The 22056-nt window shown below is 48.9% G+C and overlaps 1 protein-coding gene across 5 annotated transcripts in view; it reads left to right on the top strand.

Annotated features, from left to right (window-relative positions):
* The window catches only part of LOC135912448 (monocarboxylate transporter 13-like), a 610659-nt gene that overhangs the window by 199763 nt on the left and 388840 nt on the right, over nucleotides 1–22056 (top strand). For all 5 annotated transcript variants that reach the window (XM_065444890.2, XM_070532620.1, XM_070532619.1 and 2 more), the window contains one exon: nucleotides 3189–3332. In XM_065444890.2, the coding sequence (XP_065300962.1) occupies nucleotides 3189–3332 (144 nt within the window). The remainder of the gene's footprint in view (nucleotides 1–3188; nucleotides 3333–22056) is intronic.

Genomic DNA, 22056 nt, shown 5'->3' with positions numbered 1-22056 from the left:
GTTCGTCGGTGAAGCGGATATTACCATTTTCCCGCGTGTAGTGGGTTGGTTCGTGGCGTGTGTCACGACGATACATAGGGCGTCGAGTAGGCGTGCGTTGAGTGCGTTGGTCATAGGGCGGAGTCGGAGGGCGTGTTGTCATCCTCGACTGTGGGCTTGCGCTGTACTCTACGGCCGTTGCAGTAACCATCGGTTGCCAAGGGGCCGAATGCCGCGTCGTCATAGCCACACGTGGCGTGTACACGCCATGGTGGTCAGCAGTTGAATGCAACAACTCCTCGCGGCGGGAAAGTTCCTCGCGGACAATCTGTCGGATGGTGGAAGGAAGGTCGAGGCAAGGACTCGTGTCCACACTGGCAACCGTCTTAACGTTTGCCGATCGACCAAACTTTGGCGCAATCCGACGCGTCTTGAGCGTTTCAAAAGTTCTGCAGTGCCGAATGACGCCAGACACAGAACTGAGGCTCTCCTTTCCAATTAGAAAATTGTACACATCCTCAGCCACTCCTTTCAGCAAATGTCCAACTTTGTCTTCTTCCGACATGCGAGCACTGACCACCTTGCACAGCTTTAATACTTCTTCGATATATGTTGTGCATGTCTCACCTGGTAGCTGCGCCCGTTGAGACTGTGTCTGCTCCGCACGCTTATTTTTGGTGACTGAGTCCCCGAAACACGCCTTTAGCTCGTCAACAAAATGTTCCCACGTCGTAAGCGCGTCCTCGTGGTTCTCGTACCACACGAGGGCGGTATCGGTCACGAAGAACACCACATTAGTGAGCTGAGCGGTTGCATCCCACCCGTTGGACTTGCTCACTGGTTTGTAGTGGACGAGCCACTCGTCGGCATCTTCCCCCGCTTTGCCTCCGAAGGTGGGTGGAACTCGGTAGTATGGCAGTGGACTCCTAGGCGCTGCCCTCGGAGCGGCTCCTTCTTCTGGCATCTCGAAGACGGTCACGGCTGATGGCGGGAGGCCGGCAAGTCGACGGCTTCGACGAAGCTGTGGCAGTGATGGTTCCGTTGTTGTCAGTGGTACCCAGCACCTCCACCACTTTGTTACTCGCGAAGGAGACCGTTTTTAACCCTTACGGATGAAGGGGACAGTTTACTTTAGGTTGCGAAGGTGAGCGCAAGAGTGGCCAGCTGGTTAATCAACTCAGCGTCGTCCTCTTCTTCCTTCCTCTACTCGGGACCGCAAGCACGTTCATCGGTCTTCGTTTTCTTCATGCGTAACAATATGATAGAAAGCGTTTTATCTACGATATATGATATGTCGCTTTATTCAACACATATTGGCCCATGTGCTTCATTACTATTGTTTATCGCTTCGGCAACTTCCTTGTTATCTTCTTTCTGAATTGACGCAGCAAGCTGGGTGAGTTGGTGACTGAACATATTGCTATCGGTGGGCAGCGCAATCTGGACAATGGACAAAAAGAAGTTCGCGATACGAGCGCAGACTAACAACTGATTTATTTTATTAAACATGGTAATATATATATTGAGAATGTGATCATTTGATGAAGGGACGCGTACAAGTGGTGAAAAGGTGTCAGACTATCTTGCCATTCAAAAACACCTGAGAAAAGGTTTATTGACGGCTCCTAATATAAAGGCACAGCAACCGGGAATGGCGAAGCAGCCCGATGCACTGTCCAAACGGACGCCAGCAATCAACAGCACGAGCCGAGACGAGCCGCGCGTTAGCGATGCGGCTGTGCCGCGAGGCGCGTCTTCTTCACAATCTCCCCCCGGACAAAAAGAGCCATCCTGGCGACTTAAGAATCGGGAGGCAGAGGGTCGTGGTAGGGCTTGAGACGCGAGACGGGGACAATGTCACGTCCACGCCGGCCCAAGTCTTCTTCTTCACACTCCATTTATTTATCATTCAGAGAGATAGCAATCTGGCTGACGCATGTGCCTGAGTTGACATGCATGAAGCAGGCTTCCATAACCTGATGTTTGACTTGATTACCATTTTTATAGAATGTTCCGTATTCTTCGAACACAGGTTACATGGGCAATTTCGACAATGCGCGGCCAGATTGCAGCCTGTTGCATTCCTGATTGCACTTTGGTGCTCCATAAGGCGGATGTTAAGTTTGCGTCCCGTCTACACAAAGTAATTTTTGCCGCACGAAAGTGGAATAACATAGACCACCCCCACCGAGCAGGCCAAAGCTCTCCCGTGTGTTTGACGCGGCACATGGCCTTGGGCGCTTCCTTCGGTCTATTGACGCGATGGCAAATCTTGTTTAATGAGTTTTTAGCTGAAAAGACGACCTGAACACCATATTTCATTTTTATCCCATGCCCCATCTGATCATAGTCACTTTATCACATGATCACATGCCCTGTATATTTAACCACTTGTTTAAAAATAAGCCAGTTGTTAGTCTCCGCTCGAATCGTGCACTTCCTTTTGTCCTTCGTCCGGGTTGCACTGCCCACCCATGGGAATATATCTTTCTCTGGCGCTGGCCATGTTAGATTGCGCATGCGGCTCGAACCCTCTCTGTGTTCCTAAACAAACGGGCCATTTATCGCCAACTTACGAGAATGCTCCGAGATCTTTGTGGCATCTTCTAGAGCAAACTTGATCGCCAGCGCTCTCTGGAAAACCATGTGGCCCCGGCATCATTAACGGACTGTGGTGTGGACATGCAACGATCACGCTTGCTACCATCGCCGCCTAGAGCCGCAAGTTTGCCCACTGAAGTTTATTTTCACCATCTCACCTTCTTGCCTGGCTGCCTGCTAGCTTGCGCCGTCACAATTAGGTGATAATAATAGGGCGCTTAACAGCACATCTGCATGTCTGCCTTTCGTGAAATTTTCATCGCCTGTAGGAAAAAAAGTGCTTGAGGGGATATATACAAATAAGGACAGCGAGGACTTTGTTTCGCTCCTCGGCGTGACTGACACCTCCCAGCTTGCTATCCGCACTCCTGGGAACGCGCTCTATACCGCACGACACCCTCTGGCCACTGCTTGTAATACGGCACGCATAAGAGATGCCACTATATAGCTCCCCGTCGCTGGGTCGTTGCCCATTACTCGCAGTCTTTAAAATCCCTCTCCCAAGTGTTTCTTCTTCCTGCCGACGCTGGCTATTTCACGAATGTCAAGCTTCCGACTAGCGCCTTTCTTTGTTTCTGCGATTCACAAAGAACGCCCACCTGACGCAGGTCCCGTGGCGAGCGGGCTGACGATCCGGTATGGCTGCCGGCGCATCGCCATCCTCGGTTCGGTCATGTCCTCGTTCGGGCTGTTCATCAGTGTCTACGCGACAGGCATCAAGTTCCTCTACTTCTCCCTCGGACTCATCACTGGTATTATAAGTGTTTGTCACTGTAACGCGGCATGCGTAAGGCACTGGCTATTTTCACTAAATTCAACGCTTGTCTTTACGGCAATACTTCAGTTGCCGAGCAAGCACGTGAGAAACAGGACATTTCATTGTCTGACTTGCTTTCATTCGGCCGTACCTTTTTGAGTTCTGTTACAGTTAAGATGTTTCAATGTTGGCACCACATCGCATGCGATGTTATATTATTGGCACGCCGCAAATGTTGTAGCCGCGTCCGCAATAAGATAGCTGCCTAGATTGTGGTGAACACATGTTGCAATTATCAGCATTGATGCAATCCGCAATAAATTATTATTAGAAAACAAATTACAAATTTGATATAAGAAAGCATCGCTAACTACAGGAATGCCAAAGAAGACAGGCTAGAAAGTATTCCAATATTATCATCGTCACATCAGCGCGTCAACAAGGAATGAACGGCCGGCCGGCCGTCAACGGTGATCAAGCGGATGGCAGGCAGGTGAGTTAATTAGAGACTGTTTGATCAACGAAAAAGAAAAGTAACAAGGATAACAGATAACGTTCGTAAAGAGCGAATAGCCAAAACGAGATAAAAAATAAGAATGTCAGGAAATCGTGAACCTGGCGAATTTCCGCCTGGTCGGTGAAGATTGTTGTAAATCTTATAGCAGCGTTACTTTATGCTTTATGTATTCTATGCTTAACTAAATGTGTCAGTCGCAACTAAAAGTGCGCAGATATCAAATATCTAGACATTGAGATATATATTCTTGCCACATAATACCGATGACGGGCTAATGCACGCAGAATATTTATTATTGAGGCATGGCAACAAAACATCCAGTACTCGGACACTCAAGTTACTCAGTACATCGCAGGCTTCATCAAAAATAAGTGTGCGCCCGCAAGTGCTGCAAAAGTGGTGCTTGTCGATCTTTCTCACAAGTTTGAATACCCATGCAACATTTCATTAAGACACCTACTGGTTTTTCCTGCATATGCTTTTTGCCCACTCAATAATTTTATAAACAATATTCTTTGCCTAATTCAAAAACGTGTTCGCATGGTTTTAATCGCAAATTACTTATGTAGTAACCACAGCCTGAAACAGGCGTTACAGTCAATGCAAATTGATGTGTATGCATTATTCCGTTTAGCCGTTTGCAGAAGGCTTCCTGTTTCTTAGATGATGAAAACAGCACCTAGACGTCGGCACGCCTTGCCGATTTGGTTAGGTAGCGAGATATGGCGTGCAGTTTGGGCGTTCAGCTGTGTGTGAGCGCATTTTTTTAAACTGCTGTGTAAATGTGGCGAAGAAGGTTGGTGATATTGTGTTCTACTAATTAAAAAAAAACGCCGCAGATCAAGTGGCGTACTTGCGGTAAAAAACTACTTTGAGCTTAAGATCTGCAAAGGTCACCGTCATCGCCGATCCGATGAACAAACCCTGTACCTCGTCGTGCGCTTATTCATTACCACTGAAGCTAGAGTGAGCCGGTCCCCATATAATCTGTACATCCCTAACTGTTTGGTCTTTATAGCCGGTCGACAGAATTCGTAGTGCTTCAGGCGATATGTGCGCGCTCGTGAAATTTCGAACAGTGAATTTGGAGTGGCTGACTATGATTTTATCTTTGGAAGCAGTCGTCCTTGTCATGACAATAGCCACTTATTCGCCTGCCTGCGGTACGGCCGTCCTAACCGTGCCAAATGCGATGGAATTAGCCTTGCGATCAACTACTGCTACGATTATGGAGTCGCAACCATTATAATCACCCACGTCGTCTGAGTTTTCAATACGCTTATGTATTTCCTTGGTCCTGGCCTGCGTGTGCCTCACGCCATGCACTGGGTGCATGTTTCTCGGCACGGGAGAGGTGTGAATGTGGTCGCGTACTTCGTAGGGGAGGTCGAGCTTCGTTCCAGTATCAGATTCCTATGTAATGCCTAGGGCGTTTAGGGTGTCCCGTCCTGTGCCGTCTCTAGCTATGCCATTCTTTGAGATTCGATGAGCTAATCGAAGGTGTCGTGTACACCGAGTGCCTTGAACCTGTCAATGGAGACCGCAACCGGCGTGCCCACTGCTTGTTTGAAGGCATTTCTGACGAGGGCGTTGATTTTATTCCTCTGGTACGTTTGGAAGTCTAAAGAAGGAGCGGCATAGGCTATTCGGCTTAAAACGAATGCCTGGATGAGTCTGGCAAGTATGCCTTCTTTAATCATGAAATGCCGATTGGCGATCCGCGCAATGAGGCGGGACGTATGATTGATGCTATTTTCCAGCGTCATTATTGTGTGTATGTTGCCTCCGTTTGTCTGTATGGAAGTCGAAGACCTTCATGATACTGATTGTCGGAATAAGGACTGTTGCCGTGGCGTAAGGATGGATGTTAGGCGCCTTTGTTTACTTGGCATCCTCGCCAGATTGGGCGGTAAAGCAGCATTTCCGATTGTTGCTGAGAACAGCTTAATCCTCGCGGCGCGATGTACTTCGTTTATGGCTCTTTGCAGGGTTCCCTGTACGTGACCATCATTCACTCCGGCGGCGCACAGGTTGCCTGCACAGAAGCTGAGGCTGAGCTCCTCTATGATTTCTACCATTGCTAGGAGACCTATTATGGCCACGTTGAAAAGGAAAGGCAAGAGGACCGAGCCTTGCAGCGTGCCTCTGCCTTCCTGTTTCAGGGTGTCTGATTCAAGGAGCCCTACGGTCAGCGACTATATTAAGGGCAGGAAGTCCTTAATATGGTTGTAGGCCTTTTTACCTACACAACATTTTTTTAGAATTCCGAGTATGGCCAAATGTTTGATATTATCAAAGGCCTTGACGAGGTCTATGGGCAGTATCACCCTGGTGTCGAGTGGGGAGCATCGCTCGCCACATATAATTTGGTATTTTATCATTAACATTACGTCCTGGGTGGACAGCTTGGGTCTGAATCCGAGCACGGAATAAGGAAAGAGGCCCGTTACATTTATGCATTTCCTAAGTCGTAAATTGCAAATAAAGCGCAGATAATTTACACACACATACAGAAGACACGAGAGACGTGAAAGAACGCTACCACCAACTGCTCATTCCCATCGACTCACCATCCGATATTTTAAAGTGAGCCACGCATGAGTGTCGCACCCCTTTTCCCATGCAAAGGTGAATTGAAAACACAACTATGAAGGTGGACAGTACTGCTGCCTCCTTTAAATAGAAGAATTCGACAAGTCCTGTTCGACACTGCACAAAAGAAAACATGCTTCGCTTACACATTTAGTGGAATTTTTGTACATATGCAATGCTTCTAGATCCACTCGAGCCATTTGGTTTGCAGACTTACCTAAGATAGTAGTCTCAGAAGAAAGTGCCTCGAAAACATATGCCTTGGTATGGACAACGAAATGTGCATATTTGTCCTCTTTTTTCTTAACTTTTAGCGCATGCTCCTCGAGTCGGTCGTTGATGCGCCGTTCGGTTTGGGCGATGTACACACTTCAAGAGAACTTAACACAGCACTGCTGTCGCAAACCCTACGTGGAGGTGTTCGAGTCCGGTTTCGGAACCTCGATTGCTCTTAACGCAAATCGGAGGGCAGAGCCCGGAAAGCTTATTAGGAGCCATAAAGAGCACAAGAATATGATGCCTGTTCGCGACCGTTGTGTGATACCGTATGCAGATAAGGCATTTTTCGTGCTCTATTTGGAATTTATAATGTTAGACCAACTAGCCCAATAGATGGTTGCTGAGTCGGGTCAGGACGACGTGCTCTAATAGTCTCTCTACGCAGGAAGTGAGGTTATCGATGCGTAATTTTTCCCCTCTTTGGGATTATGACAACTTGAGCAGCTTTCTACTGCTTCGGGATGCTGCCTTTTTCTCAGCACGCGTTCCTGTAACGTGTGAGGGCCTCGACGGAAGAGTCACCGAGGTTAAAGAGGGCCCTGTTTCTCACGCCGTTCGGAGCTCATTTTGGCCTCCCGTGTATGGTTTTAGGTCTTCTGTGGGGTTCGATCCTATGTACTTGTAACGAATCTCCTTCAGAAGGTCTGTATCCGAGCCATCTTATTCGTGCGGTATAGACGACCGCACGCCAAGTTTCATCCTAGACGCCAGCGCTCGTTTCTCCCCTGGCGGCACGATTTCATCTCCAACGGTGGTTTCCGTCGCCGCTTCCCTTCGCGGTCGCGCCCGCGTTCAGTTCGCGCTGCGCGCGAAACGTCTCATGTTTGCGACGGCGCCTCTTCGGATGACCGGAAATTATTATTGTGTTGTTAACTGTCACGACAGCAATGTAAACATGAAAAGGTTGATGCCACCAGTGAAATTCTGCCGATTCACAAGAAAATGGTACGAAAGAAGCAGACGACAGACATGATTATGCGCCGAGCGAAGTAAACATCTGGCAAACGAAGCGAGCTCGTTTATTGATCACTCCTGAGTGTATGACGGTTCCTATATGTAACCCACGTGAAATTAATAATTACTCGGTACATAATCCTTTTATTCATATAAAAACTTTAAGTTAAACGAGCGCTTGTCCTGTCTTCTTTCTCGTGTTTCGTTTGTGTGTGCGCTGTCTAAGAATGGAAACCACGTCTGTTGTATGCACTAGCAGTGGCCGAAGTTCACGCGTGCCGAGAAATTGAATATGTGCATGATGCATTGAACATGGCCGGAGTTCATTCCCGCTTCACCACCGCACCGATCGATCGGGTTACTGGACGATACACACCCGCGTCTTGGTCGCGCCGGCATTGCTGAAGCAGGAATGATTAATAATACTTTCAACTTCCGTCTCTTGAGTACTGTTGAAAAATGACCAAGCTGTCTACATTGCTGCCTCTATTCCATATTGTAGGGGACGTACTAGTTAAAGTTGTGTGCGCATGTCGTACTTGTGCTATGCAGCGATATATCTTGTTTATTTCCGCACAGTGTCGATAGAAGTCCGTTGTCGCCATCAGAGACAACACGGATTTGTAGCAAACATAATGTGAGAAACTGCAAAAATGACTTTAGCTCGTAGGTGCCGTATGTATGTGCCGCATCGTATGTGCTGACGATTTTTCCGGCGGCACATACGATGTCGTTTCCAATTACCTGCTCAGCGTCCCTTACATGGTTAAGCAGACGCTGCCCGTTCGCCGCATTGCAGCCATAAAAATAATCGTCAAGCGTACCGACCTTAATTCTTAAAGGCAAATATAGCGTGTGCAGTTTGTTTCACACTAAGGGGAAAACTCAGAACGTATTGCATCGCGATGCGGCAAGCAATGGAGTCGTGCGGCGGCAGCAGCTCGAGCAGGCGCACACGCTTGAGGGGCGGTGTCGTGATCTGCGTCGTCTGCTACGGCGGCGCGCGCTGGCCGCATTTTCGGGAAGCGTGGTACTGTCAGGGGCAGTGCACCGATTTCATCGGTACTGCGAGAACTGAGCTGATATTCTTTACTAAACGTTGTGCGTCGCCAAACTCTGATCCTTCATTGGCGATAATGGAGTTCCACAAACTTCTTTTGACAGCATGGTTCATTTGTTCTTTCGAAAGGCCGGAGTACTGAGCGTGTGCACGTATATTTCTTCACTGTGTGTGCGACCGTAATGAGCAGCGACAAGACGCACCAAGATGAGCGCGCAACGTGCTCAGTCCTTGTTTGGCTCGAAAGGAAAACGGCACTCAACAATGGGAGTCGAACACGATGAAACAAACGGATTCGATTAAATGAAAGTTTTAGGTTCAGACAATGAGCTGGAAGTGATTTTTCTCGACAATCATTCGCTACACCAGACAGACCCTGCCCGCCGGTGGGGAATTGGACACGTCACGCTCGGAACTTCAGTTAGTATATCTCGTCATGTCCCCAGCGGCAGCGATGACAGCGCTCATCCTGGAAGGCAGTGAAGTGTAGAATGACTTGATCAGGGATGTGTTCATTCGCAGCACATCTCAGTCGCTGACGATGGTGGATCGAAGCCTATCCTCGGGTGACTGATAGAGGGGATGTTGCGCCAGCGATACTTTCAACGAGCCCCAGACATTTTAAATGATGTTGGCGCCCGGAGATTGAGGCGGCCGCTCCAAGAGAGTGACTGCGCGCTCTTCTAGCAGTTCTTGCACAGCACGAGCAGTGTGGATCGGCGTCCTATTGCGTTAGAATATATAGTCGCCTTCCAGAAACGGGCCGTCAAGAATGTATGGAATCGGTACGTCGTCTATGACTGCCATGCAGCGATGAACTTACATTCGAGGCGTATCAGTGGGCGTCGCGCAACGCTTAGCAAAGAATACCGGCTCCTTTCACGCAGTAACGATGTGATCAGCGCCCTGCACCTGACAGTAGAACGTTTCTCGACAATGCGGCCAGCGTGCGTCGCCGTAGCAGACGACGCCGTTCAAGATCCCGCCCCTCAAGCATCTGCGCGAGCTGCTGCCGCCGCTTGACTCAAGCGCTCGCCGCATCGCGATGCAATGCGCTTCGAGTTTTCCCCTAAATGTGAGAGAGACTGTACACCGCCCTTCGAAAGAAATGTCCACGCGCACACACCGCGCGCGGCGCGAAACGTGCCCAAACACGCGCAGTGCAGGAGGCAATCAAGGCGGCGCGAACGAGAGATGGGAGAGGGGTACCACCGGCTAATAGAATTTTGCTCCGCATGCGGCGCTCTCAACGCCGGCGCAGCAGCGCCGCTCTCGGTGCCGTTCTTGTCTATAGTGCACAGGTTAGGTCGGCGTCGCTTTACTTTTTTGAGGGTCGATCAGGTATCGCAGGGTGCGCGTTGTTCTCGACAAGCATATTTGAAGCTCTACATCTGCATCATTTTACATTTCCTCTTCTTCATTCACACTATTGCATTTCTGCCGCGCTACAGTCATGATATCATGATATCAATGCTCGTTACGTGGGGGAGTGGCTTATGCCCACTTTTCCTACCGGCTACAAGCACCAGCGTTTGAAACATAACCTTCCATTTATCCTAAATAAACATAATGACTTAGACAAACCCACAGTAAATATATAACGAGAAATATTTCTGAACTAATAATTCATTTATTGACTCAATTTCTCTATTAAAATCGGGTCTTCTATGTAATGTACTTTTTTCTACAAAAAAGGTTACCTTGGTTTCTGATGCCTAATGTATTATTTATTGTGTTATTCTTGTTAATGGGCATCCGTATACCTGTTGTTATATTATACTATTGCGGTTAGTTATTGTATTAGTGGTGTTACCATATTTATTTTAATAAAATTAGTGTTACGTATTATGGTAGAATTGTGCTTTGTTAGTTTCTTCACTTTATCTTTGTTAGGGATCGCAACAAAAATGTATTGTTTTTTTTTCCTTTTTGAGTAAGAGCGCACGTTTCTAATTATTGCGTAATGATGTTCTACTAGCTGTGTGAAGAAGCTTTGTTTGGGATGCTTCTAAATATTTGGGCTTAGTAGCTGTGCCTCGACGAAGTTCACTTACCTGTCGATCAAATCAATGCAAGTGTTCCTCATAGCTGTCTTTCGCCTGATGCTCCCTGGCCTGGCAGTCCCTCCGCTGGACCCCTCTTTGAACTGCACATTCCTGCCTCGCAATGGCGAAGCAGGCCCTGGCAACTCCCCCGCCGCCACCGCTCTTACACTGTTGTGCGCACCGTGGCTGGATCACCTCTCTATCACTTCACCTTGAACAGGCTAATCGAAGTTGGCATCACCACTCCAAGCAGCTACATATCACCGGCGACCGTCGACTGCACCTTGTGTGCTTGGTAGCTATGCCACAACGCAGTTCACTTAGCCGTTGATCCAATCAATGCAGGTGTTCCTCATAGCTGTCGTTCTTCTGCTGCTCGCTGACCTGGCAGTCCCTCCTTTGGACCTCTCTTCTAACCGCAGCTTCCTGACTGTCAATGGCAAAGCAGGTCCTGGAAACTCTCCGGCCGCCACCGCTCCGACACTGCTGTGCGCACCGTGAATAGACAACCCTTCCCACTTCACCTTGGACAGCCCTATCGAAGTTTGCAACACCACTGCAAACATCTATATATCCCCGACGACCGTCGTCTGCACATTGTGGGCTTGGTAGCTGTGCCACAACGCAGTTCACTTACCCGTTGATCCAGACAATTCAGTTTTGTAAGCACACTTAATGCAAAAATGTAAATTAATTACTTTCTAGTGCAGCCGCCAAGCCCGCAGTGCCTTTTCGCTATCATTACTGAGTGTTTTCATGCTGATTGCTTTGTACTATTGTTGTTATTGGGGGACATCGAGACTAACCCTGGTCCGGAAATGGAAAAAAAAAAAATCCTCGCAGAATTCAAAAAATTGGCACTGGCCTAAGCAAACGCATCTCTGAAGTTAAAGAACGAAAAAACCAGCTCCTAACAACTGACAAATATTATCGGATCCCAACAAGCGCAAGACAGAAATTCAACGACACTACTAGAGCGTTTTGCCACTGCGAGCAGACGTCCTGGCAATTCAAGCGGGCACTAATTCAACCGCCTGCTTAGTCTCTGAACATGAAAACAGGTTGTATGACGCGAAAAACCGCTCACGCCGCGAAAACCTAATAGTATATTACCTTCCAGATCTTAACGCGAAATATACAAATATTGAAACAGGAAAACGTGCTATAAACCACTGTGTCGAGCACCTAAAGATAAAAGTCAACCCCAAAGAAATAGATCGCGGGCATCGTCTCGGACGCCATTCAAATGATCGCTGCAGCCCAATAATTAACTTCAGGTTCTACAAAATCAAGGAATACGCCCTTGCAAACGCCCGAAAATTGAAAAAAAAAATCGGTATTGCTGACAATCTTTCCCGCTCGGTTCGTACTGGCTGCCGTAGCCTAGTTGCTGTTGCCAAGAAGAAATCAGGAAATTTTCAAATACGTTTCAAAGCTTTACCCATGGACTCGAAGTGCTATAATTTTCACCACGCATCGCAACCGTCAAAGAAATCGCATAGCGATCACCTTGCCCGAACAGTAAACTGGACCACCCCCGAATCCAATCACGAAATGATCCTTTTTTTTCTGTAATCTTCACGAATATTCGCAGTCTCCTACGGAAGCGTCAAGTCGTGTCTAACCTTGTGGCATCTTCCAACAGCAATATAAAGTTGCTATCAGAAACATGGCTTACCGATGAAGTAACAGACGCCAAAGTGTGCTTTCGGATGTACCACATTTTCTACTATTCCGCACGGACCGCAAACGCGGCCGAGGAGGCACTGATCGCTGTTGGCCCAGATATATCTTGTTCTGTTGTCAGCATTCAATCTGACATTGAAATTTCGTGGTTAATTTGCCACGCTTCCCCTCAAACAATACTACTCGGGGTTTGTGTTACAGGCCGCCGAACACTAATCTAAATTTTTCACGTGATCTAAACAATATAATGAACACACTCACGCCATTCAGCATAAGGCTCATAGTTTATTTTTGGTGACTTCAACTTCCCTAAAATTGATTGCCATAACACGACACACTTGTCAGCAAATGCTGTTGAAGCAAGAGAGTTTATTGGCATTTGTTTGAATTTCATCATAACTAAACTAGCATCAGAGCCCACGCGCATTGCTGGTAATTGTGCTAACACCCTAGATTCAATACTAACCAATCATTCTGATTGTTTGTCCTTAATTTTATACTTACTCGAAATTAGTGATCACAAATTAATACCTCCAAATTTTTCCTTCTCCCTTCAACAACGTGATGAAATCAAGAAAACAATTACATTATATGATGAAGGCAATTATGACGCCATAAAAAACGAGCTCAGAAACTTCTTTCCGGTTGGCGAAAGTACCTTTTCTACTCGATCCATGCATGGTAACTGGGTGATCCTTAAACATAAAATTATTGAACTAACTAGCAAATTTATTGCCCAAAGTATCATTCCATGCTACGCCACAGAAACCCTGGTTCACAAACTGAACAGATTAGCGAATAGAAAAAAAAAAACATACGTTTCACGCAGCGAAAGCGAAGGAACCACCCTGAGCTTGAGTGAAATATGACAAGGGAGAAAAAGAATATACAAGCGCAATTTGTAACGCAACATGCGCGTTTTTGAACCGGGATCTACCAGGTATGCTAGCAGATAACACGCGAAAATTTTGGCAAGTTGTAAATCCTCACTCCACTTGCACCATCAGCCTTACTAACGAATGAGGACCCGTATTCACAGATAAGGAATGCACCAATGCCTTTAACACCGCATTTTCGTCCGTATTCCCGAAGGAATCCAGCGTATGTTCCCTGACCCCAATCATACTATTGACATCCAGTATGTGTTCCATCACTTCTTGCACTGATGGTATTTCGTCTATAATTTAAAATATGAAACTGTCTTTTTCAGGTGGCATTGACGAAATTAATTCCAAAGTGTTAAAACATTCGTGATATCATCGCCCCATTCTTGTAGGATTTATGCACAGTCACTCTCCACCGGGAACCTTCCAGATGATTGGAAAATGGGCAAGGTCGTTCCGATCTACAAATCAGGTGATAAAAGCTTTCCACAGAACTACCGGCCAATTTCTCTAACAAGCGTCCCGTGCAAACTCATGGAACATGTCATCTACTCTCAGGTTGAAAACTTTCTAGATTTTAACTTCTTTCACCCCAGCCAGCATGGCATTCGGGAAGGACTCCGTTGCGAAACACATCTAGTAATCTTTCTTCACGACCTGCACGCTAACCTTGAACAACAACTTGCAAGCTGACACCACCTTTCTAGATTAGTCACAGGCATTCGACACAGTCCCCACCAACGACTTATGCTAAAATTATCCCAATTAAACTTGGGCCCTACATTACTAAAATGGATTGAAGCATTCCTATCTAGCAGTTCTCAATGCGTGGATGTCAATAACGAATATTGCGACATTCTCAAAGTAACATCAAGTGTACTTCAAAATTCATTCAATCCTCGGCCCTCTTCTATTCATAATATATTTTAACGACTTACCCCTTTATATATCTTGCAAAATCCGAGTGTTTGCGAACGGCTAAGTTATCTACCGAACAGTAACTAACACCCACGATCAAGTAACCCTACAGGAAGGCCTTAACCACATTGAATAATGGCGTGAGTAGTGGCTTCTGTCTCTTAATCCGAATAAATGCAAGCTTTTTTCTATCTCCCGCCGAAAAAACCCCTTACATTTTCATATATTATCGCTAACATCCCTGTAGAGTCAGTATCATCGTTCCGATATCTAAGTGTCACATTCTCTAGTGATCTAACCTGAAATGCGCATATAACTAACATCATTTCATCCGCTAACAAAATACTGGGCTTCCTAAAACATCTCGTATGCCATCCATCCAGTACGTAAAGTTGCTCGCGTACCAGTTACTCATCAGACCAAAACTCGAACTTGCCTCCGACGTATAGAACCCGCCCCAAGAATATGTCATAAACGATCTTGAGTCAGTGCAAAATCGCGCCACATGATTCATTCACTTCCTATACTCATACGATATTGACAAGTGTACTTGTCTTCATCGGGCGAAAGTTCCACCGCCTAACAAATGTTATCGCACAGCGCAGGATGGGCTTGCATGTGAGGGAAGTTTCATTTCATTTCATTTCATTTATTTTCACCTTAAAGGCCCGGAGGCATTACATAAGGGAGGGCTTTAAGCATTGTAACATTGTTAGAAGAAAGGTACAGAACAGTAAGGAAACAACAATAAACAAATACAAGCCAGGAACAATTGTGAAAAAAAAGCAACATCGTGTTAGAGTAAGGGTCGGTGGGATCAGTAATTAAGCAGTGTGGTTATTTAACATTTCGCGGAACGTTTTACGGTCAGTGCATGACACGATATCTTCTGGGAGATGGTTCCAATGGGTTATAGCGTCGGGAAAGAATGAAGTGTTCATGGCAGACGATCGGGTATTAATGTTTGCTATGGGACGACTGTGGCTTAAGCGAGAGGATGTACGTAAGGGTGGATTTAACAGGGAATGCCTGGAGTGTGGATGGTAATAAAAGGTGTGAAGCAAGCAGAGACGAGAGATGATCCGGCGGGAAGCAAGTGATGGTAGTTTAAGTGTACGTTTTAGTGCGGTTATGCTGGTATCACGAGAGTAATTGGAAGTTATAAACCGAGTAGCGCGATTTTGTATTGCTTCTATGTCATAGGTTAGATATGATTGGGAAGGGTGCCAGATAGATGACGCATATTCTAACTGAGGACGTACGAATGTTAGATATGCTAGCTTTTTTATTTCTGGTGATGCGGCTTTCAGGTTGCGTTTTAGATATCCAAGGGTGGGTGAAGCATTAGAACAGATGATGTCAATATGAGTTGCCCATGATAGTGTCGATGTCATGTGAACGCCGAGATATTTGTAAGACGGGGCATGATTGATAGGAGCTGAATTTATTGTGTAGGTGTGACTGGTTAAGCTGTGGTTGCGGGTGAATGACAGAGCTTTGCATTTAGTAAGGTTAAGTGGCATGTACCATTTCTCGCACCATACTGCGATAGAATCGAGATCCTGTTGTAGTGCGGTGATTTCATTCGAGCTTTTGATTGGGGAATATAGGACACAGTCGTCCGCGAAAACACGCAATTTATTCTTAACGTTAGCAGGTAAGTCATTGATGTAGATGAGGAATAGTAGAGGCGATAAACCAGCACCCTGTGGCACACCCGATGTTACGCTGCTAAGAGATGAATTATGGTCAATTCATAATTCAATTCCGGAACGTTATCGATGGTTCCATCCAGTGTCTGTGACTGAACATTGTGTTATCTGATTGCATGTGTGCGCAACGCGAATAATGTAGAACTTTGTGGAGGGCGCGCGGGTCCCAGCGATTGGTCTGGAACATTCAACGATTGATGTATAAAAGCCGACGCGCTTGATCAGATTTTCGGCGATCGCGGACTGTGTTCGCCGCTGTCGCCGTTCTTTGAGTGTAGCCTGTTTTTGAGGGCACAGGTTGGCACAATAAAACGATAGTTTCGTCTTTCTCAGTTTGGCTGATTTCTTCACAGTCACTACCACGTGACATCTGGTGGAGGTGCTTGTGCTTTCATCTAGTGAACGCCCCCGCAAAGCCGCGATCCAAGCCCGAAGCCCGAGGACAAAACGGACATCGCTCAAGACTAGTCTGCTAGCCGGAGACTGCAAGGACTGCGCCCACAGCGCGGCCATCTACCTGAGACGACAAAGAAGATCGTGGCCAAGACAACCCCAATGGCTGCCCCAGCGTACCCCGTTATCCTACAACAACCTCGGGACCCACTGACCTTCCACGAAGCAGCTACGGAAGACCCGGAATCCTGGCTTGAGACCTACGAACGAATCGCGACTTTCCACAACTGTGACGCTGACGAGAAGCTGCGGCATGTATACTTCGCCTTAGAAGACGCCGCCAGAACGTGGTTTGAGAACCGGGAGTCGGCCATGACAACATGGGACCTGTTCCGTAGCGGCTTCGTGCGCACGAGCGTCGTGCGCAAGGAAAAAGCCGAAGCCATGCTAGACGCCCGAGTGCAGCTACCTAACGAGAATGTTGCCATATTCACGGAAGAAATGAATTGCATGTTCCGCCACCCCGACCCGGATATGCCCGAGAAGAAGAAAGTCCGCCTTCTCATGCGTGGTGTGAAGGAATAACTTTTCGGCGCAATGATACGAAGCCCCCCGAAGACCGTAGAAGAGTTTCTTCGCGAGGCCACCAGCATTGAGAAAACACTCGAAATGCGGAACCGGCAATTCAACTGCCGCACGAAGTCTACCAACTACACAGAAATCCAATCTCTCGCCACCGACGACCTGCGCGAGACTATCAAAGCAGTCGTGCGGGAAGAGCTGCAGAAGTTGTGCCCTAGGTTGCAGCCTCAAGTATCCTCAATCACCGAAATCATCAAAGATGAGCTTGAGCAATCCCTTGCAGTTCCTGAGGTGCAACAAGAATCACCGCAGCCCCAGCCGGAAGCGATGACATACTCCGCCGTCGCTTGCCGCCAAGGCCCCACTGCACGACCGCGCCAGGGACCTTAAACGCCACAATTCCGTCGTCCACCGCCGCCGCCGCCAGCACGCCCGCCAAAACAGGCTACACTTAAAGCACAACGATAGCGGCGAACACAGTCGGCGACCGTCGAGAATCTGATCAGCGGGTCAAGCGCTTCGGCTTTTATACAGAGCCGTCGAATGTTCCAGACTAATCTTTGGGACCCACGTGCCTTCCATAAAATTCTACATCATTCGCGTCAGGCGAATCAATTAGCTAACACAAGGTTCGGCGATAACAAACTGCGGATAGAAGCATCGATAACTTTCCAGAAACTTCGGATACATGCAAGCGCGTCCCGCGCTGTGCGATAAGATTTGTTAGGCGGCGAAACCTGGTCACCCGATAAATATAAGTACACGTGTCAATATATATTGTTACGATGAGTTGCGAATGAGTGAGTGAGTGAATAAACTTTTATTTGGTCCAGCAAATCGCGATAAAACGCGCACCTGGCTAATCCCACGACGGGACTGACAGTCCCGTCGTGGAGTAGTCTGCCGGCCCGATCGCGGGCGCGCTGGACGGCCGGGATTTGATACTCAAAGACGGGACTTCGCAGGAGGGCGTCCCGCTCTTCCTTGGTGAACTTCGGGCCCAGCGACCCGCACTCCCAGAGCATATGAGGCAACGTAGCCACCTCACCACAGGCCACGCAAGAACAATTCGGATAAATCTCGGGATATATGCTATTACGGGACGCCGGATTTGGGTACGAGTTCGTTTGCGGAAGTCTTAGTGTGACCGCCTGCGGCCTGCTTAACTTGGAGTGAGGCGGGGGGAGAGCCCTTCTGTCTAAGTAGAATAATTTAGTGATTTCGTTGTGTGTGAGAGGAGCGTCTCGGTGTCCGGGGAGAGAGTCGCCCGACCCGAGGGCAGCGCGGTCGGTAAAGCCACGCGCAGCCTCGTGGGCAGACTCGTTGAGGTTCAGAGGAACCCCCTCAATCGCCCCGACGTGTGCAGGGAATCAAATGATCGAGTGCATGGAGGTGTTGCCGGGTTTGGCGCCTTTCAGAATTTGAACCATCTGCCGGGCTACCCGGCCTTTCTGGAATGCTCTGATGGCGGTTTTCGAATCGCTATACACCCTGTCCTTCCGACCGTCTTGCATGGCGAGTGCAATGGCCAGTTGCTCGGCCACCTCTCGGTTTGTCGTCCGGACGGAAGCACAGTTGATCACTTTGCCCAGCGTGTCAACGACGGAAACCGCAATAGCCTTGCCGCCTCGGTATGCAGCTGCGTCCAGGAAGCTTGCTGCGATTTTGTCCCTGTTTGCTTGCTTTAGCATATGCAATGCTCTTGCCTTGCGACGACCTGCGTTGTGAACGGGATGAACGCTGCGGGGCAAAGGGGCGACCACGATCTTCTCCCCTATTTCTCTGGGGATTTGGGTGTCTTCAGCCAAGTTCCTGGTTGGTGTGAGTCCGATCTCGTCGAGGATACGCCTGCCGGCCGGCGTGGTGGACAGCCGATTTAGCTGGGCCCGTTCCTGAGCCTGGGCTATCTCCTCCATGGTGTTGTGCATGCCGAGCCGAAGGAGGTCCTCTGTATGCGTTCTGACGGGCAGCCCGAGGGCTCTCTTGAAGAATTTTCTAATGAGGGCATTAAGCTTCTCCTGCTCGGCTCTGAGCCAGTTGTGCATGGCCACCGTGTAGGTGAAGTGACACAGCACAAAGGCAGGTTGTCCTCCTTGAGGCCACGATGTCTGTTCGTGATCCAACGGACAAGGCGAAAAGCATTGTCGGTTTTCGCAATTATCTTGCGTAACGCAGTGCCGTTGCAGCCGCGTGATTCTATAAACATACCCAGGACTCTGATGGTGTCGACCCTGGATATCGGGTCACCGCTCCGAGTGAACAGGTGAATGTCACTTTCCGAGACCGGTTTCCAGCCCTTGGGTCTGCGCCCTTTTTCTTTCTATAAAGGAGAAGCTCAGATTTGGTCGGGGAGCATCTGAGTCCGGTGGGTAGCAGGTACTGCTCCGTGACGTCTACCGCCTCTTGCATGGCGCTTTCCACTTGCCCTTCGCTACCGCTGGTGCACCAGATGGTGATGTCGTCTGCGTAGATTGTGTGTTTGATACCTTCAACTTGGGCCAGATTCCTCGAGAGGCCGATCATGCAGATGTTGAAGAGTGCAGGAGAAATGACCGAGCCTTGCGGCGTACCCCGTGGGCCCAGGAGCACCTCGTCGGAGACAAAGTCGCCGATCCGCAGCTTCGCTTTCCTCCCCGTCAGGAACGAACGGACGTAATTATATAGTCTGGGGCCCAGCTCGAGGTCTGCCATGGAGGCCAGAATGTATTCGTGGAGAACGTTCTCAAAGGCTTTCTCGAGGTCGAGTCCGAGCAGGGCCCTGGTGTCTCTGGTACTGCCGTCGATGATTTGATGTTTGATCATCTTCATGGCGTCCTGCGACGAGAGGCCAGCACGAAAGCCAATCCTGATGTGAGTATAGATGTTGTTCTCTTCGAGATATCTGTTTAGTCTGTTAGGGACGACATGCTCCGCCACTTTCCCAACGCAGGAGGTGAGAGAGATCGGTCGGAGGTTGTCCATGTTCGGAGCCTTGCCGGGTTTGGGGTTCAGGACGACGTTGGCGGTCTTCCATTGCTCTGGGACGCTGCCGTTTTTACAGGTCTCGTTGATCTTCTCAATGAGGTATGCGATCGAACCGTCGTCAAGGTTCCGCAGCATCTTGTTGGTGATTCTGTCGGCACCTGGCGCACACTTCCCCTTGAGCGCGAAAATGGCTTGCCTAATTTCCCCCACGGTAAAGTCTTCGTCCAATTCCGGACGGCTTGGGCCGAGATTTTCAGGAAACCGGTGTCATAATATATGGTACACGGGAGTGCGAAGCCTAAACATACGAAGACAGTGCGCCGTGCGGTGGCGAAGAGGACCATCATCATCATCGACACCGATTTGGGAGCGCCGGCAGTGGCGCCTCAAAAAGCGTGGCGCGAGAGTGTGGCCCGTGGCCCGTGGCGTGAGCAGTGCGCGAGGTTCGGCGGTCGACGGAAAACAGCTTCCTCGCTGGGCGTCTGGCCCATAGGAGCTATCGCCGACCGCGCCAAACGCCACACCTGGAGCAACACTGTCGCCCGCTGGGAGGTTCCCTCGCCCCGCTCTTCCGCTGGGCACTGGTCCAGGAGGGCTGGCGGTCCGGAACCGGGGCGCTCGAGCATTCGGGTGAGCGGCCACAGGGCTACCCCGCCAGCTGTGGACGCGACCCGGTGACTGCGGCCGGCTACCTGAACGCCGCGAGGCGGTCCGAGCCGACCGTCCGACCCAGCTGTCCGACCCGGCCGTCCAACCCGGCTGTCCGACCCAGCCGACCGTCCCGGCCGTCCGACCCAGCTGTCCGACCCGGCCGTCCTACACGGCTGTCCGACCCGGCCGTCCTACACGGCTGTCCGACCCGCCGGCCGACACTGTTGTCCGACCCCGCTGGCCGGTACCAGTTCAACGAGGTCTCAGACACGGCGATATACGCTTACGCCAGAACTGTAGGCCAAACATAATCCACCGTTCCATAGATATAGTGCATGTCGCCTATGAGGCATTTTGGGACATTGTGACGCGTGTGTGCCGTTATCTGTGATTGTGTACGTCAATACATGTCTGATGTATGTTTTTGCTTTGGCGTGCTGCTTCTCCCTTTTTCTGGAGTGACCCGGCCCCAATAACATCACAAACTGGCGAGCCTGCCAGGATTCACTCGTAAATACAGTGAAAGGGGGCAGCTTCCCTTGAGCGCAGACACATTAGTAGACGGCACCATGGATTTAGAGAAAATCACGGCTATAGGACTCCAAATAGGATTGTCAGGCGCAGAACTTTGCAGATGGATTGAGGCCGAACAGGCAAAACAAAGGGACGAGAGAGCTGCGGAGCGAGAGGCAGCGAAGGAAGCTGCTGAATTAGCGCGCTTAGCTGACGAGAGGCAGCGTGAGATCCTCCAGCTAAAGCTGCAGCTTCAGGAAGGAGCTCGGAATGTGCCAGCAGCGGCTTCTGAAATTTTGACTGCGCCCAGCACCTCCTCTTCATCCCTCAATCCACAGAAGTTACTTCCTTTGTTCGACGAGAAACGCGATGACTTACATGCGTATATACAGCGATTTGAGCGCGTAGCAACAGGGCAGGACTGGCCACAAGAAAAATGGGCTCTTGCTTTGAGCATGTGTCTGACTGGGGAAGCGTTAACTGTGATCGGTCGGATGACTGTCACCGATTCATTAGATTACCCAAAGGTAAAGAAAGCTTTGCTACAAAGGTTTCAATTCACGGCTCAAGGCTACCAAGAGAAGTTTCGTAAAGCACGAGCAGTAGAGGGCGAAACTGGAAGACAGTTAGCAGCAAGAATTTCAGCCTATTTTGACCATTGGATTGAGATGGCTAATGTGCCTAAAACATATGAAGATCTACGAAATCACATGATCTCTGAACAGTTTCTGCGTTGTTGTGAGCCAAAGCTAGTCATTTTCTTGAAGGAGCGAGAGTGCAAATCCCTTGACGAACTTGCTAGCTTGACGGATCGCTTTCTTGAAGCGCAGAACTGGACAAACCTAGGAAAGGGTCCCAATAACACAAAGGATTCTGGTGGAAAAAACATTGAAGCTCCCAGGAAACCGCAACTTATGTGCACCCTTTGTCATCGGTTTGGACATTTGGCTCCTGACTGCCGTGCCCCAC

The sequence above is a fragment of the Dermacentor albipictus genome, chromosome 1 (genome assembly GCF_038994185.2).
Source record: "Dermacentor albipictus isolate Rhodes 1998 colony chromosome 1, USDA_Dalb.pri_finalv2, whole genome shotgun sequence".
In the NCBI taxonomy this organism is placed as follows: domain Eukaryota; kingdom Metazoa; phylum Arthropoda; class Arachnida; order Ixodida; family Ixodidae; genus Dermacentor; species Dermacentor albipictus.
This window is presented reverse-complemented; position numbering and strand designations above follow the sequence as displayed.